The following is a 22,049-nucleotide window of genomic DNA, read 5'->3' as shown; positions in this document are numbered from 1 at the left end:
AGGGCTGAATTCATTCGGGAAATCCAGTATCCTGACTGGCTCGCAAACGTTGTCATGGTAAAGAAAGCCAACGGCAAATGGAGAACTTGCATCGATTTCACCGATTTGAACAGGGCCTGCACAAAGGACAGTTACCCACTTCAAAAAATTGATCAATTGATCGATGCGACCGCAGGTCATGAGCTACTGAGCTTTATGGACGCCTTTTCCGGGTACAATCAAATTAGAATGTATGAATCGGACATAACGAAAACATCCTTGGTTACAGATTAGGGGACATACTGTTATCGCGTCATGCCATTCAGTCTAAAAAATGCCGGAGCAACATACCAGAAACTCGTAAACAAACTTTTCAGGAACCAGATAGGAAGGAATATGGAGGTTTACTTTGACGACATGTTAGTCAAAAGCAAAAAGGTGTCGGATCACATATCCGACCTGAAGGAGACGTTCCAAGTTTTGAGAGAACACAATATGAAGCTCAACCCGGCTAAGTGTACGTTCAGAGTTGCCGCTGGGAAGTCCTGGGCTTCATGGTAAGCTAAAAGGGGGATCGAGGCAAACCCCGAGAAAATCAAGGCGCTGGTTGGACTGAGCCCGCCGACCACAATAAGGGAAGTTCAGCGGCTTACGGGAATGGTGGCCGCGCTAGGACGCTTTGTTTCAAAATCCGCGGAAAGATGCCTCCCATTCTTTAATGCCATCAAGGGGATCAAAACAGCCCCCTGGACACTGGAGTGCTAAGTCGCGTTTAAAGAACTGAAGCAGTACCTAGCTTCCCCATCGCTGTTGACCAAGCATGAGCCGAGAGAAGAGTTAATATTGTATCTATCTGTGAGCCCGCTGGCGCTAGCAGCAGTGTTGATCCGAGAGGAGCATAACCAACAGAAGCCAGTTTACTACGTCAGCAAGGTCCTACAGGACGCTGAGACCAGATACCAGCGGGTGGAAAAATTGGCGTATGCCCTTATCATGGCGGCCAGAAAACTAAGGCCGTATTTTCAAGCTCACACAATAAAGGTCTTGACGGATCAGCCACTCCGACAAATCCTTCACAGACCGGACACATCGGGGCGACTTGTAAAGTGGGCTGTGGAACTCAGCGAGTTTGACATCCGATAGCTTCCGAGGCCTATAATAAAAGCCCAAGTACTGGCAGACTTTGTTGCAGAGTGCACCATGCCCACGCAGAATGCTACGCCAGGAACGGAGGCAGTCCAACCTCCAGGTGGAGAATTAACTACACTTGGGTGGCAAGTCCGGACCGAGGAAACTCACCCCGTGGACTTGGAAACAGCGATTGCACCCGAAGAGCAGAATCTGTCGCATGAACAACCGCTCTGGGAATTGTATGTGGACGGGTCTTCAAACAAGCTAGGCAGTGGCGTTGGCCTGATTCTCACCAGACCCGAAAACTTCGTTGTGGATTATGGGGTAAGGTTCGGATTCCATGCATCTAGCAACGATTCGGAGTATGAAGCTCTTATTGCCGGAACGAACTTAGCAGTACAGACTTGTGCCCAGAGGCTCAAGGCTTACTACGATTCTTAGATGGTCGTCAACCAAATTCAGGGAACGTACGAAGCCCGCGATGAGCGGATGATCAAGTACCTAGCAAAGGTCCGCCAGCTAGTCGACAAGTTCAAAAGCTTTGAGGTCGTCAAGATCCCCAGAACGGAAAATACAAAAGCAGATGTACTTTCCAAACGAGCAGCCTCAGGCTACACTGCTCTCGGGAATATATGCATGGAATTCTTGAAGAAGTCCAACATTGAATGCGAGGTTGTCGAAGTAATGCAGGTCGATAATGAGCCATGTTGGATGGACGAAATCATCGACTACCTGCGTGAAGGGAAGCTTCCTGGAGATAAGAAAGAAGCGAGTAAAGTAGTACAGAAAGCTGCGAGATTCTCCCATGACAGTGATAATCTGTACAAAAGGTCATACACCCTCCCCTACTTGAAATGCCTCCGGCCGGACAACGCATCGTACTCTTTGCAAGAAACACACGAGGGAATCTGCAGAGAACAATTGGGGGACAAGGCCTTGGCCATCAAGGTGCTTTTACGAGGCCTATATTGGCCGACCTTAAGGCACGCGCTGGACCTTGTCAAAAAATGCGAGAGGTGTCAGAAGTACTCTCCTACCATTCATCAACCAGTTGTGCCAATGGCCGCGATCGTCAGTCCGCTCCCTTTTGCACTATGGGGGATGGACATCCTGGGACCTTTCCCACCAGCCTCCGGAGGACGTGAATTCGTCGTAGTCTCTATAGACTACTTCACCAAGTGAGCGGAGGCAGAACCTCTGGCCAAGATCACGGAGCAGAATATACAAACCTTCTTCTGGAAATCGGTGGTTTGCAGATTCGGGGTACTTTGCATCCTGATAACAGACAATGATAAGCAGTTTGACAACCGCAGCTTCAGAAAGTTATGTTCAGATTTGAAAATTGAGTAGAGGTTCACGTCTGTAGCCCAGCCCCAAACCAATGGGCAAATAGAACTCACAAACAGGATTATCCTCCAAGGGATCAAGAAGAGGTTGGATGATAAAGCAGGACGATGGACAGACGAGCTGTACCATATCCTGTGGGCCTACCGAACCACTCCGCGTACAGCAACTGGGGAGTCACCCTTCAACTTGACTTTTGGAACCGAGGCGGTAATTCCGGTTGACATCGGTGTCCCGTGCCCCAGGTCAGCAACTTCAGCGAGCAGTTTAACGGGGACGGGCTCCGCGCGAACTTAGATCTGTTGGAAGAAGTCCGAGAGAAATCTCGCATCAGAGTACCAGCCTATAAAAACAGAAAGTGTCTAATTACCACGACGCGAGAATACGCCCGAGAGAACATCGTGTGGGTGATCTAGTCGTGAGAAAGGCGTCTGTATCCCAACCCCGGTTCATCCCAGTAAGATCTGAAGTCAACTCCTGGTCGGGAACAAATCAGGGCAGAAAACCAACATTTCAAATGAAAATTCAAGTTTTTAAGCTCGGGTTAACTGTTTGGTTCACTCCGGTTCATCCCAGTAAGACCGGGAGTCAACTCCTAGTCGGGAACAAACCAGGGCAGAAAACCAACATTTCAAATGAAAATCCAAATTTTTAAGCTCGGGTTAACTGCTTGGTTCACTCCGGCTCATCCTAGTAAGACCGGGAGTCAACTCCTGGTCGGGAACAAACCAGGGCAGAAAACCAACATTTCAAATGAAAATCCAAGTTTTTAAGCTCAGGTTAACTGCTTGGTTCGCCCCGGTTCATCCCAGTAAGACCGGGAGTCAACTCCTGGTCGGGAACAAACCAGGGCAGAAAGCTAACATTTCAAATGAAAATCCAAGTTTTTAAGCTCGGGTTAACTACTTGGTTCACTCTGGTTCATCCTAGTAAGATCGGGCGTCAACTCCTGGTCGGGAACAAACTAGGGCAGAAAACCAACATTTCAAATGAAAATCCAAGTTTTTAAGCTCGGATTAACTGCTTGGCTCGCCCCAGTTCATCCCAGTAAGACCGGGAGTCAACTCTTGGTCGGGAACAAACCAGGGCAGAAAACCAACATTTCAAATGAAAATCCAAGTTTTTAAGCTCAGGTTAACTGCTTGGTTCACTCCGGTTCATCCCAGTAAGATCGGGAGTCAACTCCTGGTCGGGAACAAACTAGGGCAGAAAACCAACATTTCAAATGAAAATCGAAGTTTTTAAGCTCAAGTTAATTGCTTGGTTCACTCCGGTTTATCCCAGTAAGACCGGGAGTCAACTCCTGGTCGGGAACAAACCAGGGCAGAACTAACACTCTAATAGGATTCAATTTCTTAAGCTCGGGTTAACTGTTTGTTTCACTCCGGGAGTGAACCAAGTATGGTCAGTTTTGAGCATATACGAGCACAGGCGGAAGCAAAGAAGTCCAGCACTTGTAAGACATTTAGAACATTCTCTATTCATGAAAGCCGAGACGGGCAGATGTACAAAAAATGAGCCTCCAAGGGCAGTAACAAAAAGAATTCATCAAATGGGTCAAGACAGGCAAAAAAGGAACGGGAAGATCAGGGATCCTCACAACTCGTTCCCCTGAGGGTCGTTTGCCTCCCAAACACCCCCGGCTGGAAGGGCACTATGCTCGTCCGCTTCCCCGGCCTTCGTCTTTGGCATGGTAATGCCTACTAGGATGACATTTGGGTTAGCCCCCTTGACCTGATCGAGGCAGTCTATGAAACCCAGCTTGTACGACTTAGTGGACAGATTGATGAGCTCGTCTTCCTTCTTTTGAACGACTTCCCTCTGCCTGTTTTGGGCTCTTTCTCTCTGCTTCTGGAGGGCGTCGAGAGCCTTCTCCCCTTGGGCGGCCATTTTGCTGTTTAGCCTCCTGATCTCCTTGTCCCTCTCATTAATCGACCTTTTCAGCTCCTCGACTTCCTGCCTTAGCTTGCCATTGTCAGCCTCAGATCGGGTAATCACTGCCGAGAAGCCCCGACTTTTCTCGCAGATGTCATTATAGTAACATCCGATCTGCAAATAAAAGAAAAGGATATGAATAACAGGATAGGTAGCAAACGAACGAGAGCCAAACTAAAAACCTGAGTACCTGATATATTGAAGAAAACATAACCTCCTCGGCCGTGCCCGGAGGCTCTTTCAGAACCTTGAGCTCGTCCTCCTTCAGCAAGCCCTTGGTGATTATCTCTCTGGCTACCCGGCTGTCACCCAGGCCGGTGTTGCTTTTCTGAACGGCCCAGTTGGGGCGGAAAACATTGTCCGCGGGCTGTGCAGGAGTAGATGGAATGCCAAGGACGGCGCTCTGCTCGGATCCAACTCCCCGGCCATAGGCACTGACGATCTTCACCGTTGGCTTACTCCCTTTGGGCGGTGCGTCCTGGATTGGTGCAGGACTGGAAGTTTCGGGAGCCTTCCTTTTCTGGCCCCTGCCAAAGGCATTCTGTCTCACCTTCTCCAGTGCAGATTGCTTCTGCATCTCTAAAATTCAACAGGAACAGAGCCATCGTCAGTAACAACCAAAGAAAAAGAAAGCTCAGGAATAAGGCTAGCCTAAAGCCACCTACGTGCCCGGGTCGCAGTACTAATGCCGAGCCCGACCAAGATCTCTTCCCTAGAGAACTCTGAGCAATGAATCATGCCCTCTCGGTGCAGCTCCTCACAGATTTTAAGGGAACCGGCCAGAGCCTGGTAGGCTCGCCATCCACAACATAGAGGAACCTATTTTTCCAATTATGTATGGAGGTTGGGATGCCAGTGATCATCTTCACATCAAGACGCTGGCTGATATAGATCCAACCTCCGTCCTTATGCCTCTTCAGGTGCGCGCACATACGGAACAGCGGTATGGACATATTTCTTTGGAGACGACCTCGGACCAGGTACATAAAGCCGACCAGCGTTCTCCATGAGTTCGACGCAACCTGAGTCGGGGCCAGGCCATAATATCGGAGGACCTCAGCAAAAAAGGGATGTAAGGGGAACCTAAGTCCAGCCCTTAGGGCCTCGTCGTAAACACAGACATCAGTACTGTCGTTACTAGCCCTATCCCCCTCTATGGCCGCTCTCAACCTGAACCGCTCAGGAATGCAGTACCTATCCCTAATCTCCCCTAGTTTGGACTCATCAAGGATGTTCTTCTCGTAAAGAGCCTGAATATTGTACTGGGGATTGGCGTCCATCCGAGCCTCAGCTACGACCTTTGAAGCCCACCCCAGAATAAAAGAGGTGGACGCCTCGGCCATATAACTCCCCTCACTCGTCTCTGCCCGGTAGGGGCTATATGCTCGGACTGGGGTGGTGTTTAAGTCTAAAATCACCTCGTCTCCACTATCTAGAGCTCGTTAAGTTCAACTGCATCCTCCTATGGCTAGCCATGTATGGACCGGGAATCCTGGTCGGATTAGATGAACTGGACCCTGAACTACTACCAAAAGCGAATTTCCCCGAGGACGACCCAGAGCCTGACTCAGAACTAGAGCTACTACTGGACATCAAGAATACAAAAAAAGGGAGACGGAGAAAGCTAAAGACAAATGGAAAAGACGCACTAAAAAGAAGATTACCGGTCCGGAGGCACCTAACGCAGCAACGACCACGACCACAAGGCTAATCGCAGACCCGAGCAGGCGGAGCGGAAGGGAGGCAGAAGGAAAGTAAAAGTGAAAAGTGAAAGTGAATGGGTAAGTCACCGCTACTTATAGCCTTGGAGGCTTGAGGCGGTTCGTATTCGCGAACCAAAGGCCGCCATGTGTCCCTCATTAATGAGACAGGGTGCACAATGCGAGGCGACGTGTATATACACGTACACGGATACGAATAATACATACGTGTATAGTGTATATATATACTTTGTACACTATACACGTACAACATGAGTATGAAAAATTGCCCGTCTCTGATCTGGCCGGCCAGGATATGGCGCGTTCAGAAAACGACAAAATCTGGTCGTCCCAAGCCGGCCAGGATATGGCGCGTTCATAAAACGACAAAAATCTGATCGTCCCAACCCGGCCAGGATATGACCCGTTCAGAAAATAACAAAAATCTAGTCGTCCCAAGCCGGTCAGGATATGGCGCGTTCAGAAAACGACAAAAATCAGGTCGTCCCAGGCTGGCCAGGATATGGCGCGTTCAGAAAACGACAAAAATCAGGTCGTCCCAGGCTGGCCAGGATATGGCGCGTTCAGAAAACGACAAAAATTAGGTCGTCCCAGGCTGGCCAGGATATGGCGCGTTCAGAAAATGACAAAAATTTGGTCGTCCCAAGCCGGTCAGGATATGGCGCGTTCAGAAAACGATAAAGATCTGGTCGTCCCAGGCCGGCCAAGATATGGTGCATTGTACAAAACGACAAACATCTGGCCGTCCCAGGCCGTGCAGAGGGCTTGGCCGGCCAGAGAATTTCACTTCCTATCTCTGGTCGTCCCAGGCTGTGCAGAGGGCTTGACCGGCAAGAGAATTTCGCTTCCTATTTCTGGTCGTCCCAGGCCGGGCAGAGGACTTGGCTGGCCAGAGTTCACCTCATATTTCTGGTCGTCCCAGGCCGTGCAGAGGGCTTGGCCGGCCAGAGTTCAATTCATATTTCTGGTCGTCCCAGGCAGTACAGAGGGCTTGGCCGGCCAGAACCCACTTTATGTTTCTGGTCGTCCCAGGCCGTGCAGAGGACATGGCCGGCCAGAAAATTTCACTTCCTATTCCTGGTCATCCCAAGCCGTGCAGAGGGCTTGGCCGGCCAGAGCATTTCACTCCCTATTTTACTTCGTATTTTTGGTCGCCCCGAACTAGGTAAGACCCCGAAGCCGGCCAATGCGCTTCATCCCGAACCTTGGCTCACTCAACCGCTCAGGAACGCAACCTCTCATGCTTCCCCAAGTCACTACAATGACTTGGAGAACCGGGGGGCAAATGATGGGGTATGAAAAGCCACATCCAACCAGCTGTCGACACGTGGCCCCCGAAGGGCCCACCATGGAATTGACACCAGCCCCAAGGGCAACCTAGTAATCTATCAAGAGCAGGTAAAAACAAGCCCACACATGGGCCGACACCTGTCCTGGGGTAGGTAATTCAACCACCCTAGAGCTCTCACCATAAATAGCCTTCACTCATGCTAAGGGAGGGAGGTAGAAAAATTCTGAAGCTATAATTCCAAACTCTGGCTTTACTCTTCTGCTCATACTGACTTGAGTGTCGAAGGGCCCGTCCAGAGCAACGACTCCGGGTTGCTCTTCTGACCTTGTGCGCTACTGTGCAGGACATTCTTAAGTCTGCTTGGACCAGCCAGATTTGCTCTTTCATCACTACCGTATCTATTACCGATTTTGGGCCTAACATTTACCATTCAAAAAACAGGAAAGAAGTAACGGCATTTGGCCATATTTTGCAAATGGGGTAAAGTTTTTTTTTTATTGGTCAAATGGGGAATTCAAATGGAGGGTGATTTTAAATTTAAAATGACAAAATTACCCTTTATTTAAAGAATTTAGGGGTGGCATTATGATCTTCCCAAACCCTTTTTATTTTTAGATTTTATATGGTGTAAGTTTTCATGTGCAAATTAGTATATTTAAAAACTAGAACTTTTATATGGTGTAAGCCTGTGTAGTTCAATATTTTCAAAAAGTACCGTATGGCCTACACCACAGGATGATCCAAACCGTCCTTTTGATTGGCCAAAACCTAAATAGGTTGTGCCCAAAAGTCACCCATATAGTTCAATAATTTCAAAAAGTACAGTATGACCCACACCATCGGATGATCCAAACCATCCATTTGATGGGCCATAACGTAAATAGGTTGTGCCCCAAAAATCACCCATATAGTTCTTAATTTCAAAAATACCGTACGGTCCACATCATAGGATGATCCAAACCGTCCATTAGATGGGCCACAACATAAATAGGTTGTGCCCCAATAAATCACCCGTATAGTTCAATAATTTCAAAAAGTACCGTATCGTCCACACCATAAGATGATCCAAGCTGTCCATTTGATGGGCCGCAACGTAATAGGTTGTGCCCAAAAATTCACCCGTATAGTTCAATAATTTCAAAAAGTACCGTATGGCCCACACCAAACTATGATCCAAACTGTCCATTTAATTGGCCACAACGTTAATAGGTTTTGCCCAAAAAATCATTTCCATAGGAAGACCATAGCCTTCCGATCTATAGAGGTTTCCATAGCATGTAGTTCCTCAATAGATCGGAAGGCTAGGATCAACTTATGGAAATGATTTTTGTGTCACAGCCTATTTACATTGTGGCCCATCAAATGGACGTTTCGGATCATCCTATGGTGTGGGCTGTACAATACTTTTGAAAAAACACGGACCTATGCTAGCTTACACCATATAAAAACTCAAACTCAAAAGGGTGTGGGAAGATCATAATCCCACCCCTAACATTCTTTAAAATATAAAAGCACCTTTGGTTTGAATTCCCTCGAGACGGTAACTTTACCCATTTGAAAAATACCGCTAAATGCCATTCCTCGTTTTGCAAATTTGTTGACTATGCTACTCTTTTTGCAAAGGATTTAGTGATTTACTAGGGTCCATCCCAAAAGGCATTTCGCAGATGCTCTGTCGCATTTCAGAGCAGCTACCTCGTGAATAATGACAAAATTTGCTGAAAAGTGAGCCTCTGTGGCTGTTCTGATACGCGACTGAGCACTACTAAATCACATGTTCGCTACATTTGTAACAACTGGTATTAGAGCCTTCCTGTTGTGATGTCTATCGCACATTATATTTATAATATTTTTCATATTGTAGGTAGTAAAAGATGGTTGATTCAATTTCCATCAGATTCAAAGTGTCAAAATTCATTAGTTTTAACTAGGCACAGTAAAAGTTGAAGAGGTAACCAACTTTGGAAAGAGAAGAATGTGCAATTCTGATTGAAGGAAAAGAAAAGAAGTTTGTAGACATAACAAATGAAGATTTTGAGAACAAAAATTAGGTAACTATAGCAGGACTTCTTGAATTTGATGATTAATTTAGTTGTGAACAACGTATCTGATCAAAACTACGACTGATGGTTTAATGTGGAAAATGCTAAACCACTATGAAAAGAAACCTTTGTTGAAAAAAGTTATCTTGTAGCTATCTGACTTCAAGAGAAAAGAGAAAAGGAACATGAAAATCTTAATGAGTTTTAACACTATAAACAAACTGGCAAGAATGATGTCAAGATTGATGATGAAGAAAGGCTACCTTCCCATTGCGTTCAATGTTGAAGAAAGCATACCTTCGTATTGAGTTCAATGTTGAATCCTTAGTGTAGAAAATCGACAAATCCGATAAAAACACGCAATCAAAAGCAAGATAAAACAAATTACAATGGCAAAACACAAGGAACACACTCGATTTACGTGGTTGGGCACTAAGGCCTAAATCCACGGGCTATCTAGAGAAAATCTTACCAAGAAAAAAATATAAAAAGATTAAAATAGACTCCTCAATCGATCTTACAATTAGGGTTGTCAACGGATCCACTTTGGGTCGAATCCACCTATGTCACAGTCACGATCCATTCAAATTCCTTATCGGTCAGGTCAGAGTCGGATTGTTCTTTGGATCCTACTTTCCACGTCATGATCACAATTCATTTTAATTCGGACCGTCCATCAGAGTGTCCTATTATGTCCCACTAAGCTAAGTAAACAATAATTTTTTTTAAAAAGAGATAGAATGGCAGTCCACTATTAGTGTGTCTCTATACATTTTCTTCAACTAAATTAAAAATTTATCCATGTTTAATCTATACACACTATTAGTGTGTCTCTGTACATTTTCTTCAACTAAATTAAAAATTTATCCATGTTTAATCTATGTGTATAATAATGCTTGTAAACAATAAAACTAATCAAAATTACATACACAAATATAATGTATAACTATTATCAAAGAATATGATGCATAAAGAACAAAGCCCCTCTCTCTTTTCCTTCGTGAAAGTATGAAATGAAAGGACTGAAATGAGACTCATTAAGTGATAAGAGAGGGTTTGACCAAAATACCCTTTATAGAACGGTTAGCATTAACAAAATTTGGAGGGTATTTTTACAAACCATTTCGGATCCCATACACAATCCAAATTTTTTCAGATCCCAGATTTGATGATCTGAAATATGCCCATGAATCCTATTCATATGTTTAGATCCCGTTCATTAATGTTCGGATTCAGACGATCGGATCCATTGACACCCCCAATTACAATTGATGAATTTCCAAACCCTTTCAATAGCCCTTTCACGCCTTCCTCTCTTGTATTGCATCCAAGAGAATACAAAGCTTTCACTTATCTTTTGTCTAAGCAAGAAATCTGTGAAATCCGTCACCATTCTTCTCCTTGCCTTCCAATCGATGCCAAGAGAAATCCTTGAGAAAACTTCACAAGCCCTTGAGAAAACCTTCAAAGAGGCACAAAACAATTTTGTTTTCTTCTTTCTTTGTGTTGTAGGTTTTAGACGACCTTTTATATCTAGGTTTCCAACAAAACTTAGAGAACATAATTTCTCACATGAGCTTCCCATCAACCACATGACACTTAGGTGGGTGGTATGGGAAACAATGAACTTCCCAAAAATCTCCACCCTGGCTTGTTTCACAGCCACTTGGAGATTAACTATATTTTGTACCCTCAAGAACATAGGTCTGTACCTCCAGCACATGAGCTGGCCACCCCACTCCATTGGGTGGCCTATCAATCATCAATGTTTGGTGATGTTGGCCAAGTGCAAGCCATGCTTGAACTTTGTCACTGTAACCGGCTTAGTCGACATATACTTTGCATTGTTATCTCTATGTACTTTCTTCAAGTGAGTACTTTCATCTACTACCCACTCGTATTTTGAAATGTCTCACATCAATATGCTTAGTCCTAACATCATACACTTGATTATTCGCTAAATAAAGCACTCTGACTATCACAATGTAACCCGACACCTCCTTGCTTTAGTCCCATATTGTGAACTAGTCTGCTTAACCAAATGACCCCCTTGACAGCCCCACTTGCTGCAATATTCTTTGCCTTTGTTGTAGACAAAGCAATCGTAGTCTAAATTGCAACCTTCCAAGAAATATGTCTGTTGGCTAATGTAAACGTATAACCTGTAGTATAAGTCTATTGCATAATCAACGTCCACTTGTCCTACTAACTGTCTAGAAGTACAATTCCCATCAAATATGATGCCAAGATCTGTTATTCCTTTCAAGTATCTGAGAATCTACTTTACCACATTTCAATGCTCCTTTCTTGGATTGCTCATATACCAACTAACCACACTAACTACTTATGATAAATCTGGCCTACTGCATACCATAACATACATGAGGCTCCCTGCTGCACTGAACTCAAGATGTGTAGTCCGCATCCTCATCTGTGGTAGGTAATTGCTTTGCAGATAACTTGAAGTGATTTGCTAGTGGAGTGCTAATTGGCTTGGGATTTGACATTTGAACCTTTTCGAAACCTTCTCCACATACTTCTTCTACTCTACCCACAACATTTTTGCTTTCTTGTCTCTATGGATCTCCATTCCAAGGATTCTTTTTACAACCTCTAGATCTTTCATATCGAACTCCTCACTCAACTTAGACTTTGGAGAAATAATGTCATGTTTGTTCCTGATAGAAATCAACATCTCATCGACATATTACATCAAGAGAATAAAAGAACCAGTAGCTCTAAAATAAACACAACAATCATACTCACATCGTTTGTAGCCAATTCGAAATACATAGAGGGGGATGAGACTAAGCCCATATGTAAGTACCGGCCTATGTAGATACCTAACATAGGAACTGGAGATCCCAAGAGGTTTAAAGGAAAAAATGAATCATAGAGTAATTGATGGACAATCATACTGATCATGGGATTATCTGAATGTTAATCCCTATAGTATAACTTGAGCATGATATCATGAAGTGTGGTAAGATAATGTAATTTACTCTTAATGAGTTTTATAGATCGTATGAGCAAGATGTCTAGGTAACATGAGAATCCTTGACTCACCAACGTGTATGCATGGAAGTAGGGCTGCTTTCAAAGAGAATATGGACTTGTTCTCTTATTTTTACCTGGATACTAGGATTTAGCACATGGCCGTAATGTGTGAGCTTTTGAAACCAATTGAATACTTTAGTACCATGTGTATGGTGTATGTCTCTCTATACTCAAGGGTTGTTGTTCAAGACATAGTCACTATAAATCTCTTACAATTAGAATACATTAACACCTAGTGAAGGTTCATCTCATAGACATCTTCATTATATCTGGTACTTTACTAGTTGCCCAGCACCAATTTTCACGAGTTCTTTTTCTATTAAAATAAGTAGGGAATTGTTAGTGTTTTGATATAAAAATGGGTTATTGCTCTTTTCTAAAGATTCATCTTATTTGCAGTTTTGCTACCCAAATTCAAAATTTTGAAGTTTCCTCCATTCCCTCCCAAAAAGTTTAGTCTCACATTGTAAAGTGGAAGAAACTTTTGCATCCATGTAAGAGGTAGTGTGGAGGGAAATGCTTGGGCCTTTCAAGGAGCATTGGAATTGCTTGGGTGAGAGAATTTTCCAATGAAATAAAATAAACACAAATGTGCGCAGTGCACTGGGCCAGGTCTAAGGGCGCGGATGCCAGCATGGGTTCGACAGAGCCGCTCCTTGCTCTCTTTTTTCTCTGTTATTGTATTGCCTCTAGGGGTGTAAACGAGTCGAGCCGAGCCGAGCTTGGCCCAGCTCGGCTCGGCTCGTTAAGCTCAAAACCTGAGCTCGGGCTTGGCTCGGGCTCGAACCAGGCTCAGGCTCGGGCTCGGCTCGTGAGCCGCTCACGAGCCCGTGCGAGCTTGCTGGAATTAATGGAGGTCTAGATAGATCGTAGTGATGTGATGAGGATGGATAGATATGAGGGAGTAGATGGAAGAGATGGGTTTTACAAAATCACTGGAAATAGAATATTCTAGCCAAGCTTGGAAGAAATCGGGTAGGGTTTTGCTGCTAGCATAAGGGAGAAATGAAATGGGTTTGGGTTTGGGTTTGTGAGGGAAGCCAAAGGTAGAAGAAGGTATAGATATAGGCAGAGGTGGGTTTGTGTCGGCGGATTCCGGTGGGATCACCAGAATTAATGGGTATGGCCGGATTTAACACAGAAACGGATGATGAAATCATGAAAATGATGGTTTTGGTGAGGTGGTGGTGGAGGTGGAGGTGGAGGTGGAGGTGAAGGGGGTCGGATCCGAGTAGAGGTGGTGGTGAGGATGGCCGGCGGGAAGGAATTGCCGGAGGAAGCCCATATCTTTTTCTCTCTAAGCTCTCTCTCTGTGTTTTTTAAAAAAATCAAGAAGGGAAATGAGTAAAAGGTATTCATTGGATAATATGGTAGAACCTGATAAGACATTCATGTTTTTTTGGGAGAAAAGGCTAGCAATTACATCACCCATTAATGCTCTGTTGCCTTTGGTCAATAAAGAAGTGCCAGTGAAGACCCTATAGCTAAGGCACTGTCAGTGCTAGGAAGCATCTTTTGTACAGCCTGTATGTGTCTTCATAATCACACCAACTCCTCGTCTGTTCTTCATTTTTTTATCCATTTTATTGTATGTGTGTATATAATATAATATTTAAATACATTAAATCCTTAACGAGCCTTAACGAGCCAAGCCGAGCCTGGCCTAGCTCGGGCTCGGCTCGTTAAGCTTAACGAGCCTGGCCAACCAGCTTGGCTCCGCTCGTTAAGGATTCGAGCCGAGCTCGAGCTAGCTTCCGAGCCCAAGCCAAAATTGACACCCTTAATTGCCTCGCTCTCAATTACAGTGTTTTTTATTTTTCTTCTTCCTTCTCAGTTTTTATATTTTTGCTTGGGCAATCGGAGTGTTCCAGTGTATGGTTCAGATCAATTCGATCGTGTAGTTCGAATAGATATCAATAATGCATGCTGTTGTGTCCTAGGGGTGATGGCACTCAGATCTGCAGCACCGGAGGTTCTTCCTCGAAGCACAAATTCACCTTAAAGAGAGAGACTTAGTCCGTGCTCATCTCGGTGCATTGAAAATGATGTGGGCAATTTTATTGAACCCAAGGTTTAAAATTTCGGTTTCGGTACCTGTTTTGGACTTTTAAAATTTGAAATTTCAGTCGAAATCTGGTACAAAAATCGAAACCAATATTTTATTCAATATTAAATTTAAGCCGAAATTACCGAAATTTTGGTAATTTTGGTCGAAATTTCAGTGAAATATTAAATTAATTAAAAAGAAAACAGATTTTTGGGTCAAATTTCGGAAAGACAAATTTTTTTGCCGAAATTCCGAAATTTAGGCCGAAATAAATGACCATTTCAGTTTTTGGTGGTTTCGGTGTCGGTCTCCACCGAAATCCGAAATTTTGGATTTCAGTCCGAAATTTCGGTCGAAAGTTAAAACCATGATTGAACCATGTAATTCATTATATTTTTTGTACATTTTGCTCTCTTATTCATTTTTTTTGAGATTTTATATGGTGTAAGCCCTTATAGTCCCATATTTTTCCAAAAGTATCGTACGGCCTGCATCATTGATGATCCAAACCCTCCATATGATGGGCCATAACATAAATAGGTTGTGCCCATAACATGCATTTCCTCTAGATCGAAGGGCTATAATCATTCTTTTGAAATAATTTGTGTACACAACCTATTTATTTTACGGCCCATCATATGGAAGGTTTGGATCATCCAATGGTGCAGGCCTTGTTATAGAATTCTTCTCTTAAATTCAAATTATGGCGTACCTGATTTCTTATTTCTGTGAAAATTAGAAAAATAAATGATTAGATGAAATCTTTTCGATGCGACGAGATGAGGCATGGACTAGGTCGCTCTCTTTAAGGTGAATTTGCGCCTCTGCGGAAAAAACCTCCGGTGCAACAGATTCGAACGCAATCACCCCCAGGACACAGCAGCCCGACGCACCGTCGATATTTATCTGAACTGCATGATCAGATAAATCCAAACCAAACAGGGAACACTCTGAATGCCTAGCAAATAAAACAAAACAGAGAAAGAAGAAAATAACAGAAAAAACTATTCTGTTAAAAGATAGAACCAACAGAGAGCAAAGATGTATTTTTGTTTAAGGAAAATAAAGAGAAGATTTGAAGCAGATGTAAAAACAGTGTGTATAAAACGTTGGTAATGATCTGCTTTTATAGATAAAACGTGTCTGTTGAAGACACCCTTTAAAAACAGTAAAGATGCCCTTTAGAAAACGTATAGACGCCTTTTAAAACATCATTTAAAATATAGCCGTTTAAAAACGTTACATAAGAGGGTTCTAATGGTTGGATCAAGAGGACATGACTTTCACGATCCGACGGTTCAGATCGCACCCACCCAAGCACTAGTCGTTTGGTCATTCCACGGGCCCGAGCTCTCAAGCCGTACCGACTGAGCGACTGACCCCCTATCCGACCGGTCGTTTAGTGTTTAAAAAAGATAACTTTGTTTAGAAAAGAAAACCCACACCCACACCCACATTCGTGCCCCGACACGGCTTGGCGCGCATGTGTGTTTAACTTGAATTATTTTGTTCTATGTGAAAGCTCCAACCCAAACAAAGTTGAATTTGCTCAACAATCCCTCTTATATGGATATAGAAATTTTTCCTACTTTTCCATGTGGGACTATCTTTTCAAGAAGGTAAGAGAGCTCACTTGAAAGCATTTAAATTCTTTGGTGGGAAAAAAATAAGAGAGAATCTCTTTGAAAGCTTCAAATTTGGGTGGGAAACTCAAAAGCAAAAGGAATCTTTTCTTAAAAGCAAAAAGCAACTTCCTTTTGTTTTATTATTAAAATAATAACAGGCCTCCCAATACTATTAGAAAAATACGGGACTAGAAGGGCTTACACCAAATAGTTTCTCCATTTTTTCAGTCTCTATTAAATCATGTTTGTCTTGTATTTCTAACAAAACAATGGTAATGTGTATTAAGTTATACACCGAGCCCGATGTGTAAACCTTCTCAACCACCCCATAGTCGATTTGGACCATCCATTCCGTTGGTGTTTCGAGTGATCTTCGACCAATAAAAAATTTGCTTAGTGGGCTTTTGTATGGATGTTTAACTTTATCTTTTAGTGAGCAACCAAGAGGAAAAAGTCAGATTATCTCTTAAACAAGAAATTGCTACAGGGATACGATGAGACATCAAAGCATCCAGATGAATAGAATGAAAGCATAGAAAAATCCAAAGATAGAATTGAGAGAGAGGGCAAAGCATGCACCTTCTCTAAGGCAAAGAATCAAGACAAAAGCAGTGATCGCATTCAAATGTACACAACTGTTGATGGCTGAAAATCATTGGTAGTACCTCAGTCAAAAATGACAGCTGCTTTTGGGCAACGGCAAAAGAGATAGGAGAAATTATGAAATCTTGACCCTCACTTACCTCATTTGTAGGTTATATTTACACTTTCTCTATTCTTCTTCACGTAGTATTGTGAAATCTAGACCCTCATTTACCTCATTTGTAGGCTATATTCACACTTTGTCAATTCTTCTTCATGTTGTGGTGTGAAATCTTTACCCTTATTTACCTCATTTGTGGGCTATATTTACACTTTGTCAATTCTTCTTCATGTAGTGTTAAAAGATGGGTTTAAGACGTTTTGTCTTCTCGTATGAGAGAACAATAAGTGCGTTTTTGAATTGTCGTAATCAGGCACTGGAATTGGCATCTGATTCTACCTTATTCCTGCTTTGGTTCGAAAAATGAACGCAATCTAGAGGTAGAAATGACACCAGGATAGAATTAAAGAGAAAAAAAAAAAAAAAAAAACTCCGAATCTGTTGTCCGCCCCAAGAGATGGTATTCTGATTCCGCACAGTTTGACCGAATTTTTTTATTACTTTTTTTATTTATTTTTTGTTCTGTTTCTAGTGAAATCAGAATAAGAAGATGACAGGAATGCCGATTCCAATTCTTGATTCTGACAATACAAATACAGCCTAATAGAAAAAGTTAATAAAAAGAGATCAATAAAATAATATTCGTAAAACATCCTAATTTTTTATCTCTCAATTTACAAGATGAATGTGATTTGAAAAGAGACTAAAATTCACCACACAAGCAGTTGCTTCTGAAAAGAAGTGGAGCGATTGTTCCTACTTTTCGGGTATCTACTCTCACAAAGGTGGTATTGAGATAATGGGCCTTTGTGGCATCTTGTTCGAAGATGACATTTGTAGTGAAAGGTGGGGCCTACCATTTAACACTAGGGCGTGTCAATCGACCTAGATGAGCTGATGGTGATGGATCCTTTGAGGATCCGAATGTCAATGGATAGGATTTGAGTATAGCACCTGAATCCGAACTTGACCATTGGATCCATATCCCAAGGTCTGAAATTATTTTAGATCTTCACCCAAAGGTAGCCATAAAATCGGATGGAGCGTCCTAGATCCAATAGCCCCCCATGTACAAAAATATGCTTCTTATTTTCTTTCATTACAAAAAAAAACCCTAGGCAAGACAGCAAATAGGGATTTGCTAGCGTCTGTCACAGAAGGCATTTCACGGATGGTCAGTTGCATCCATGGTTTTAAATTTCGGTTTCGGTACCAGTTTCAGATCCCACCGAAATCTAAATTTCAACCGAAATCCGGCGAAACAACGTAAATACTATTTTATTCATTACAAAATTTCGGCCAAAATTTCATTAAAATATTTAATAAATTAAAAAAAAAAAAACAGCTTTTTTAGGTGAAATTTCGGACGAAATAAAATACCATTTCGGGTATATATGATTTCGGTGTCGGTCTCGACCGAAATTTAAAACCATAGCTGCATCTGCTGTCTTCTGAGATGGACGCTAGCAAGTGCTAATTGGCACAAGGCACAACCATGTTTCATATTTTGATATTTGCACAAACCCAGGTGTCTTTTCTTCTTAAATTTAACACTGATAGCATTTTGGGAAATGTAAGAATTTTTTGGCAGCTCTTTGAAATTCTAAAAGACAAGATGAGTTATTGAAAGTTTGAAAGTATCAAAATATAGTTGTGCTGATATTATTCAGCTTTTCGTAATGAGAATGTGGCCATATTTCAGTCCTTTAAAGCAGTAGCTCAGCACACTAAAAACCTTCAGACCTCTAAACCAAATTACGCTAGGGTTTTGTAAAGGTACCCCTCTTCTTCTTTCCCTTCCTTTGTAGATACATGTTTAGATTTTATTTTTCTTCTTCTCATTTGCTTTCTGTCTCGATCCTTTATTAATCATCTGTTACCAGTATTCGATCGAATTCCTGAAAGCTGTGTGATTGTAGATTGTTTTTTCAATAGGGTTTTTTCTTTTGCTCTCTCTCGATCATTTAGATAATCATTCGGTCGAATTTGTGAAATTTGTGTGATTTTCCATGTCTGTGATTGGGCTTTTGATGCACTTGGATGGTGTCTTTTAGGTTTTAGAACTTTTTATTTTGAAAAAAAAAAATAGGGTTTAGTACTTTCATATAAATGGATAAAAAATAGATCTTTGTCAAATGTTTTGGTTTGTCAGCGGAAAATCGAGTTAGGGATTAGGGTTTCGAGAGGTGTGGGTCTTTTAGATTTTGAATTTAATGGTTATCGATCCTATTATTAGAGTTTTGTGTGATCATGAGTAGGGTCGGTGTCAAGTTCGATTAGCGATCGATTCGTAACATTGTTAACGAATTCGAATTAGAAAACTTGCGTTTTCTAGATCATAATACAATGGATCTTCCTTTTTCCCTGCCTGATTCTGGTCCTAATCATAATCCTGGGGTATCAAGTGCGAGTGCTGATGTAGAAACTATTGAAGATGACGATATGTTCTCAGATATAGCTCTAAAGTACATTAACCAAATGCTTATGGGAGAAAACATGGAGGATCAGATATGTATGTATCAGGAAAGTTCCGCACTTCAAGCTGCGGAGAAACCCTTCTACGATATACTAGGCGAGAAGTATCCCCCCTCACTTGATCAACCATCCTTTTATGTTGATCATAATGAGGACAGCCCTAATGATAGCAACACTAGAAACCACATTAACCCAGATACTAGTTGTGTTTGCAATGTTGGAGAATACCCATCTTCGAAGAGTGTAGTACCTAGTGTCTCTACTGATTACACTTCGCAATTGTCGTTTGGTTCTTTGAACAGCACTAGCAGTGTTGTTGATGGATTGGAAGAGTCTCCAACTAATATAATTAGGGTTCCTGATTTCCTTAGCGAAAGTCAGCCTGTTAGGCAGTTCAGAAGAGGGGTCGAGGAAGCAAGTAAGTTCCTTCCAAGTAGTAATAACTTCATCTTTGATGTAGAGAAGAATGAGTTATTTGTTCCTAAACCAAAGGAAGAGCCTAGCTTGGTTGAGGTTAAGGCCGAGAAGAATGATGATGGGGAAGATTACTTGGTTAATGGATTGAGGGGTAGGAAAAATCCACACCAGGTAGATTTAGATTTGGAAGAAAAGAGGGGTAACAAACAGTCGGCTGTTTACTCGGACAAGATTGTGCGGTCTGAAATATTTGATATGGTGTTGCTCTGTGATGGAGGACAGCGTGGGTCTCCCTTGTCTAATCTCCAAGAAGCCTTGCAGAATGGAGTAAGCAAGAACTTGCAGAATGGAAATGGGAAAGTGTCAAATGGTGCAAAGTCTCGTGGTAAGAAACAGGGCAAACGAGAAGTTGTGGACTTGAGGAGTCTCCTCGTTCAGTGTGCACAAGCTGTTGCAGTAGACGATCGTAGGACTGCAAATGAACTACTTAAGCAGATACGACAACATTCTTCTCCTTTTGGAGATGGGTCACAGAGGTTAGCCCATTGCTTTGCAGATTACCTCGAGGCACGGTTGACTGGCACGGGTGGACAGATTTACACAGCCCTTAGTAACAAACGAACAACGGCTTATGATGTTTTGAAAGCTTACCAGCTTTATCTTGCTGCATGCCCTTTCAGGAAGGTTTCACATTTCTTTGCTAATATGACGATTGCCAATGCAGTTGAAAATGCAACGAGGCTTCACATTATAGATTTTGGAATCTATTACGGTTTCCAATGGCCATGCGTCATCCAGCGGCTCTCGAGAAGACCAGGTGGTCCTCCCAAGCTTCGAATAACCGGAATTGATCTCCCCCAACCTGGTTTTTGGCCTTGGGAGAGAGTTGAAGAAACGGGTAGGCGTTTGGCGGATTATGCTAGTAGTTTTAATGTTCCTTTTGAGTATACTGCCATTGCCCAAGAGTGGGAAACCATTCGAATTGAAGATCTCAAACTTGATAAAGATGAGGTTCTTGTCGTCAACTGTATGTATCGGCTTAAGACTCTGGTTGATGAGACTGTGGTCTTTGATAGTCCAAGGAATATAGTTTTGAACACAATCAGGAAGATGAATCCTGATATTTTTATACATGGGATTGTGAATGGAGCTTACAGTGCCCCCTTCTTTATGACACGTTTTCGGGAGGCTCTCTTCCACTTCTCAGCATTGTTCGATATGCTAGAAACAAATGTACCTCGCGAACATCCAGAGAGGATAGTGCTTGAAAGAGAGATCTTTGGGCGAGAGGCTTTGAATATCATTTCATGTGAAGGCTCATCAAGGGTTGAGAGGCCAGAGACTTACAAACAGTGGCAGGTTAGAACCTTGAGAGCTGGGTTCAAGCAATGCCCATTGAATCCCGATATTTTGAAGAAGGTGAGGGACAAGGTGAAGTCTAGCTATCATAAGGATTTCATCATCGATGAAGATGGTCACTGGATGCTGCAGGGCTGGAAGGGACGGATCATTTTTGCAATTACCACTTGGGTTCCTGATAGAATGAACTTCTGAATCCTGGAAATCTTTGTTTATAGTAGTACTTGCCATGGGAAGGGCTGACCTATGAATTGCTGCGGAGATGTTACCAATGTGAACAGGTACATTCTGGCTTAGATTTGGAAGTTACCTACTTGTAGCTTTTATTTCTTTGGGATTCTGTTCATCCATATGAGTTTGAATTACTACTGTCTGAATGCAGGTCAATTTGATCCCATTTTGAACATCTGGGTGGTTTAAGGACATCTAGAACGATGAACATAAGGCATGGTCCCACTTTGTCGATACCAACCTGGTGGAGATTTTGTTATCCTATGGCATGAAGGTTTCTTGTGGTGTAATATGAATTGAGTATACTGATACAGATATGTGTCCCAATTTTGGTATGTGTTTTAGTGAGGATGGAAACGAAAACATTCAATCATTTCGTGTCTGTTTAATAACATGATTGAGACAACTATATGAACAATTATGGTCCTTGTATATGTGAGTTCTTCTACCCATGAGATGGGCAAATCGTCTTAACATTTCTTTTTCTAATAATCATGCGTATCGTTTTAAGATTTCTCCTTCAAAATAATCTCATATTGGGAATGCTAGATTCATAGGCGCCCTTGCAGAAAAGGGGCAAAGGGCGCCCTTATCGATTAGATTGCATTAAAGATGGCAAAGAAAATTACAATCTTAACTATCTTTAATGGAATCTGACGAATAGGGGAGCCTGTGAATCTAGCATTCGTTTA

The 22,049-nt window shown here is 42.5% G+C and overlaps 1 protein-coding gene across 1 annotated transcript; it reads left to right on the top strand.

The window, feature by feature from the left end:
• The first annotated feature begins 18,464 nt into the window (after positions 1-18,464).
• On the top strand, positions 18,465-21,789 carry LOC143880119 (GRAS family transcription factor). Its single transcript, XM_077382876.1, has 2 exons — positions 18,465-21,407; positions 21,509-21,789. The coding sequence occupies exon 1, from the start codon at positions 19,222-19,224 to the stop codon at positions 21,319-21,321; it is 2,100 nt and encodes a 699-aa protein (XP_077238991.1). The 5' UTR covers positions 18,465-19,221; the 3' UTR covers positions 21,322-21,407; positions 21,509-21,789.
• Positions 21,790-22,049: the final 260 nt, after the last annotated feature.

This window comes from Tasmannia lanceolata, unplaced genomic scaffold, assembly GCF_043159265.1.
Source record: "Tasmannia lanceolata isolate RefF3 unplaced genomic scaffold, GAP_Taslan_0.1 ptg000006l, whole genome shotgun sequence".
Classification (NCBI taxonomy): Eukaryota; Viridiplantae; Streptophyta; class Magnoliopsida; order Canellales; family Winteraceae; genus Tasmannia; species Tasmannia lanceolata.
The sequence above is the reverse complement of the archived record's forward strand: the minus strand, read 5'-3'. Positions and strand labels throughout refer to the sequence as shown.